Source organism: Adiantum capillus-veneris, chromosome 6 (genome assembly GCF_014529385.1).
Source record: "Adiantum capillus-veneris isolate H3 chromosome 6, ASM1452938v2, whole genome shotgun sequence".
Classification (NCBI taxonomy): Eukaryota; Viridiplantae; Streptophyta; class Polypodiopsida; order Polypodiales; family Pteridaceae; genus Adiantum; species Adiantum capillus-veneris.
The window spans coordinates 31,240,451-31,247,077 of record NC_140936.1 but is presented as its reverse complement, the minus strand read 5'-3'; the positions used below and the strand labels follow the sequence as shown (position 1 = coordinate 31,247,077).

The following is a 6,627-nucleotide window of genomic DNA, read 5'->3' as shown; positions in this document are numbered from 1 at the left end:
TGTCCTTATCATGTTGCTAATTTATCTCTTCCACCTCTTTCCTTGACACCCAAACAATGTGAAGTGTACAAGTGTAGCTTGTTATCAAAGCTACCTCTAATCTATCTTGATTCCCTCTACCTAGTTACATGCATATCCAATACCTAGGAGAGATGGAATAAATGCGCACTCACAAAAAAGCTACTTTTCATAACTTCCATGGGCACAATTAGGGGGCACTCTGATAAAAGCGCTTTGAACATTGAATCCCAAGCAGTTGAAATGCTAGGACTAAAAAGTGCACATATCAGCAAAATGTTCGCAAAAATAAGTCAAATGCTAGAAGACCTAGATATATCACCAACTATCGAAGAAGACAGGTTCTCAACACTCCACATGCATAAGTCTCAGGTATACCTCCCTCCCTCCTTCACTAGGGCTTGTTGTAGAAAGCAAAACGTCAGCAAAGATAACTAAAACAAATCATGCTAGAAGACCTAGATCTACCACCAACTATTGATCGGATCCCATCTTTACATAACAAGGTGAAGGGTCATATTGGCATTCTAAACAAAAGAGTGAGGACCCATACGAGGCTCTTGATTGGAAGGACCAATTTACACACTAAAAAACCCAAAGAGGTTTTCAACACTCCATATGCAAACGTCTCATTTACACCCCCCTCATGACTGAGTCTTGTTGTAGAGAAATGATCTATTTGCTAGCATTTGTTACTTCGGCTATTGTTGGCTTAGGAAGTCTTTTGGAATACAGACTTCCTGTAGAAAGCATGCAGTAAAGAGAGGCCATCATGCAGCTTCTGTATTCAGCCAGGCCGCCTAGCCTCAGTAGGTTCCACACTGCTGTTACATGATGAGGTAAAATTTGACCTACCATATTGAACATGACTACCTCTGAACCAACAATTTCAGTGTCACCGCAGAGCATTTTAAGGCCAAAACAATTCGCCCTTGAACGTGTTGTTTCACTGCGAAGCGTTGCAATCGAATGTTGAGCATAGTGAAACATGGAACCGAAACATTTATAGATGGATTTTAGAGCCCTCAAACATAAACCTATGGTAGCGTGTTGTTAGTGAAAGAGCATATGTTTCACTTGATCAGCAGAACGTTTCAAGCCTTGACACGTTTCACCTATCCAAACCCGCCAGAACACATTTTATGGTGGCCATGGCCAAAACTGGTGTAAAGAATGAATAGATTGATGGGTGTGGCCAACAGATCAGCAGAACAACATTTTCATCAAAAACTAAGGCGGTTGCCATCGTCTTTGATTGGTGTGCAGTGTCTTCCGTCTCTGGCATAGGCAATCTGGCAATGGGTTTGTATAAAAGGCTTCCTCTGTTCTGAAGCGTTCCCAACTCTTACTGCCTGCAAGCGGACCTCTTCTCTTTCTGGGTGCTCCTTGCCTTCACAAGGTGAAACACACATTACAACATAAAAAAACTTTTAATTAATAATCATTTTAGTATCGAAAATGATCAGAAAAGTACCGTCTTTTGTGCAACTCGACAACGACAGAAGAGAACTGAGGACCTTCCTGCAAAAGGCCCTGATCCAATTGGTCAAACAAAACAACAAGCTGACTCCTGCAAAATGCATTTTCCCAATACATGTCAGAATTTGTTGTAAGCAATATATTTTCCATCGTAACAGACTTATAATTATTATTTACACTATAGAAATGAGACTTCATTAAAGTTATGTGTAAGATAAATAGTAGCTTTCATAAAGTCTCAATAATATAATGTAAACAATAATTATAAATTGTCTACAATGGAAAACATATGGCCTTAAACTGGGAGAAACTTGCCATAATCATTTCCAACAACTCCACCTGTCTGGACTAATAGTCTTCCGATGACCTAGAAAACGGCGATGTCCCTCCACAGCACGAGCCATGTTTCCCGAGTAAGATGGAACGAACACGTCACTCTCCACAGAGACAATGTAGTCTAGAGCTGCTAGCTGTGAGGCATGCCTATGGAAGGGCGCAAGCTCATTTGGAGTTGCCAATACTTCCTGACTAGGAGAAAAATGACATCAATACCCCAGCAACAAAGGCAAACTCCGCACGCTTGAAACTAATTAAACCCCACCTTGCTCATCAGATTTGGAAAGCGCAGTAGAAGCTCCACCATGCGGTCATTGCCTCCATATATCTCTCCTGCAGCAATATAAATTCTTGTCGTAGATGGATACCCCAAAGCTTGCAAAAAAATTCCCACTTCTTTGGGCGTAAGTGGGCATAACCCCTTCATTCTCTGCTCCGTGGAGTTGATCAATTTCACTTTCCAATGGGAGGTACTCTCCCTAAAAAGACAAGCAAACCTCAGAATTTAAGCCTCACAAGAACATAAGAGCATCACATGTACCTTATTCTGGTCAGTTCTTCAATTTCTGCATTTGATAGCCCATGGGAGCACCCACTGAAAGCTAACATGTCCTTTTCATAGCGCAGATGGAGAGCTATAAAAGGCCCATTTGACCTCATTCTATCAAGAAGCTTCTGCTACACAGTAGCACAAATATAAGAATTACTAGCATCAGAACAACCGGCAACATCACAAACTGTAATCATACTTGCCTTGCCTAAAGCTTCAATGGGAGGAGCAAACCGTAAAGCGTCATAATGAACTCGACATCTTAGCTTCTGTATACTTGAAGAAAGTTCATTATTTGCCAGTCGAGAATCTGACTTTGCCGCATGGATTATCTGGAGAAAGAGACATAGATAGTAGAAAAAATATCCTCACAAGGTTACCTTACGGAACAATAATACCAAAAAATACCTTGTAATCCTCCCACAATTGAGCTATTTCTTCATGATAATATTTTGCATTCGACCAACTTCGAAAGTGCTTATGCGCCTTTGGGGCCGATAAAAATTCTTTAGGAAGCTTCTTAACAACAGAAATGTCATTTTCCAAGGACGTCATAAAGTATTCTTCATCGAACACGTCAGAAAAGGTGCTGAAATAGAAAAAACAGTAAGTGATCGTGAAAAATGTGCCATGTAAATTAGACAATCTAGAAACTGTTTGTTTGCTTATATGATACTTGTAACAGGTACATGAATAATCGTTGGTAAAAACCCTAGAAGTATAATCGAAATAGGGACAGCGAGAGAGACACCAAATGACAAGAGCTAGGGCAAAATGCAAGCACTGCTAGACTGCTTCATGTGTGTCACAAGTGGGTACAACAAGGCTTCTTATAAAGATGTGGAAGAAATAAAATAAGATGTGGTGGAGGGTGATGTTGAAGATAAGATCAAGGAGATGGTTTTAATTCTTTTTAGACGCCTAGAGAGCTTACTCTGATACCTTAGATTGTCCCTGAGATTGGTAGCATTTATCCCAACAAACCCTCCTTACTCTATGACCTTACATTGTCCCTAAGATTGATAGCAACACACAACGACCTTTTTATCACCTGGAATCTTGCCAAAATGATCGTTTATCCAGCTGTGGAATAACAAGTGTTGCATTAATAAGCCTTGCAACAGCAACCATGTCACAAATCTGCCGGCAATCAACAAGAAGGCCTTCAGTGACAGCTCACTTCATCAGCTACTAGACAGACAAGCAGAATGTATAAAAGCATACCCCGGCTCTCATTTGGTTCAAGCCACCATTAGCATGCACCAATAGGTAACCCCTGGAGTTTGGAACCCCTGCACATCAAGTGCATCTTCGTAAGGCATTCTATGAAAGAGCTTGAGAGTGATAAACATTGCACAAAAAGTATGCGAAAGTTAACGGCTTGCATACATGAAAGTAACCAAAGAGAGGGGAAGGGAGAGGAGACAGATAGACAAACAGACAGACAGACGGAAAGAGAGAGAGAAAGAAAAGAAAAAAAAAATCATGGAGAGATGAACAGAAAACATGATACAAAGTAACCACAGAGAGAGAGACAGAGACAGACCAGAATAAGATTTCCCTGGAGAGACACATGGTTCATATCCTCGATTTGGTGGAGGCTTCCAAAGCTTCTTCAATTCCCGCCATTCACCAAATAATCCAAACTGTCAAGCTAATGCAGTAAAGACATACAAATGCAAAATCTCTGAGATGCAGTCTATTGCATAACTGCAATCCACATCCTTAACGTAATACCAGTTAAAACATTTCAAACGGCTCTAAATCATGCAAGGATCTTTGCCAAAATTTGTGACCCAAAAACACCATTCAGACTCAAAACTTGCTAAAAGTGAATAACAATAGTATAATTAATACTAATCAAAGAAATTTATCATAGACTCCAAAACAATTAAACATGGCAAATGAGCCCTGACTAAAGAGAAAAATATGATAGTTGTAAAAACTAATAGCAAGCTTTCTAAATCGTCTCCTCCTGAAACCTCGATCATATCAAAAGCACTTAAATCTGATTCCTACCAAGCCAATCCTGTTCATTTAGATGGCCACCATTCACTGCTACCTAGTCATAGTCATATAGCAGTGATACAATGGTTTACATACTTGCCGTTTGACTTGTCTCCAATATAACCCCCTCATTGAGCATTCAGACACTCTTTCAAAGCAGCATCATAAGAAAGTTTGAAGAAGCACATTACAGAGTGAGAGTGAGGAGAGAGCTATTTTGAATGTCACCAGAAGGCCACAAATACAGCATGTGCAGCCCGCTTAGTAAAAAAAGAAAAATCAAGCTTCAATGAACAAATGTTTAAGCCCCTCTCAATGGGTTTATTAATAAAAAAAGCCTTCATTAATGTGTGCAAAGCTGAGGTCATTGGGTCTTTGTGGAGCCCAGAAATGGAACTGAGCTTCAACACATAGCACCTCACATCTCCGTTCTTTTTGCTTAATCATAAGGCTTTTTTCTTAGCGCAAAGACAATTTGAACACACAACTACTTTTCTTGTGAGGTTTGTGAGTTTAAAACCCATACACAATAGTAGAATGAAAAGGGCACAGTTTTGGAGCTTACAACCTCGAGGATTTCCAAAGCCTAATTGTGCCAACTCACTCCTCACGCATACAACGTTAACTTGTAAAATCCCCTCACTTGCACGCCCAGAATTAACCTCATGACCACAAGGGGTGAACCAGAGGCAAGGTCTTTGAGGTTAACCACACTACTGATAAGCATCTGCAGTGAATCCTAAAATTAATGACTGAATGCATCAACACGAACCTGCTGAGTCCTGATCATCTACCTATACCATATAATAATACAGAACCAATCACAGCAAGATTAAAGAATACTAACCTGCATCAACTCCTTCAGATGTTGAGAATGAACAGTCCTCGATGCAAGCGGCGGCTTCCCTTGAGTCCAGCCAGTGCCATTAACTTGAAAAGAATCGCCTTGCTATGCAATTGCAGAAAATGATCCCTCTCCTCATCATAGAAGTCACTAAACATTAAGTTGCTATTTTCTAGAAGCAACAGATCCTCACCTCTTGATGCACATAGAGAACAGTCTGTACTTTGAATTTGGAAAGAAGGGCAGGCAGAAGCAGTACGGACAATAAGGCCACCATTGTAACACCCACATAGCCAATCATCCACAGCAACCGAAACGGAATGCTGCCTGATCTGAATTTCTTTCTAAAGATCAGGACTCTAGAATGTCGATGCATTTGTGTGTCTTAAAACTCTATGCCGGGTGACAAATCTCAGACCCAAAATATTGCGGGGGACCACACACACACAGCTGTAAGGCATAGGTTGTCTCTTGACAAAAAAATGCCAACAGAGCATTGGCTACTACCAAGATGTCACACTGCGCCAAAACAGAAGCACGCTGCTGCATGTGTACAATAAAAGTACACAATCCGATAGCTGGCTGTGGTACTGAGAAGTCTCTGCTGGCATTCACTGCAATGCGCCTCTGTGGCAAGGAAGATACGTGAATAGTGAGGCAGCCTATCATCCCCAAAAGGCTTCATGAGCTCAAGCGTGCGTAGTGCAGGAACGGATTTCCAAACAGCCAAGTTGAGAACAGCAATCTGTTTCATGTAAGCCTGTTCATAGTGCTTGTTGGGAGCGCCGCATCAGAGCTCGACGACGAGTCGGCGTCGTCTCCTTCGCGATCTGCATACTCTGGACTCGGTAGCCAACACCTGCAAATACCTTCTAGCCTAGGGTAAACGTGCCAATGAAAGGACATGTCCGAGTAATAATCTTTAGACGATCTGCTTAGGCTCTTACTGTGGCGATTCCACCAACAATTATCAAAAACTTCGATCGCTTCACTCTATGTTAAGAAGTAAACAAGAAGAAAAAAAGTGATAAAATCACGAGGCTTACCCATAAGCATTCCTATATGTAGAGAGATAAATAAATAGAGAGAGAGACAGACAAACAGACTGATGCTCTTTCCAATCCTTGAGAGTTGGGAATCCGTAGTCTACGACTTTTAACTTGTCAAGCCTTCAAGGCAAAGAGAGAGAGAGAGAGAGAGAGAGAGAGAGAGAGATTCTCGTGCGTATAGATGTAGGCAAAATATTTTGTTGCTAAAGAAAAATTTCCTTCACAACACAAATCTACCACATAACCTACATCCTTCATCAATCTATTTATTCCCTGGATGTGACTTGTCATCGATAAGAGAAGTGTTCAGTTGACCTTGAATCTCAATTCGACTCAATCCAGGC

The 6,627-nt window shown here is 41.0% G+C and overlaps 1 protein-coding gene across 3 annotated transcripts; it reads right to left on the bottom strand.

The window, feature by feature from the left end:
* Positions 1-1,002: 1,002 nt before the first annotated feature.
* LOC147455310 (O-fucosyltransferase 38-like) lies at positions 1,003-6,185 on the bottom strand. 3 transcript variants are annotated; one of them, XM_086514117.1, is made up of 12 exons: positions 5,428-6,182; positions 5,238-5,339; positions 3,930-4,029; positions 3,608-3,675; positions 3,435-3,523; positions 2,792-2,972; positions 2,587-2,715; positions 2,375-2,508; positions 2,099-2,312; positions 1,837-2,021; positions 1,493-1,588; positions 1,003-1,408 (listed from the first exon to the last, which is right to left on the bottom strand). In XM_086514117.1, exons 1-12 carry the CDS (start codon positions 5,608-5,610, stop codon positions 1,249-1,251), a joined length of 1,641 nt encoding a protein of 546 aa, XP_086370243.1. In that variant the 5' UTR covers positions 5,611-6,182; the 3' UTR covers positions 1,003-1,248. The 3 variants fall into 3 exon arrangements, 2 of the variants coding, with proteins under 2 accessions (XP_086370243.1, XP_086370244.1); XM_086514118.1 differs by having other exon boundaries at positions 3,930-3,996; positions 5,428-6,181; XR_015188339.1 differs by having other exon boundaries at positions 1,382-1,408; positions 1,813-2,021; positions 5,428-6,185.
* Between the last annotated feature and the right edge of the window lie 442 nt (positions 6,186-6,627).

Coding starts and splice junctions, on each gene's coding strand:
- LOC147455310 (XM_086514117.1), bottom strand. CDS start 5,610: ATGCATCGACATTCTAGAGTCCTGATCTTTAGAAAGAAATTCAGATCA. Junction 3,676..3,929: donor TCCAGGGAAATCTTATTCTG/GTCTGTCTCTGT, acceptor CTTGATGTGCAG/GGGTTCCAAACTCCAGGGGT. Junction 2,973..3,434: donor TCATTTTGGCAAGATTCCAG/GTGATAAAAAGG, acceptor TTTCTATTTCAG/CACCTTTTCTGACGTGTTCG.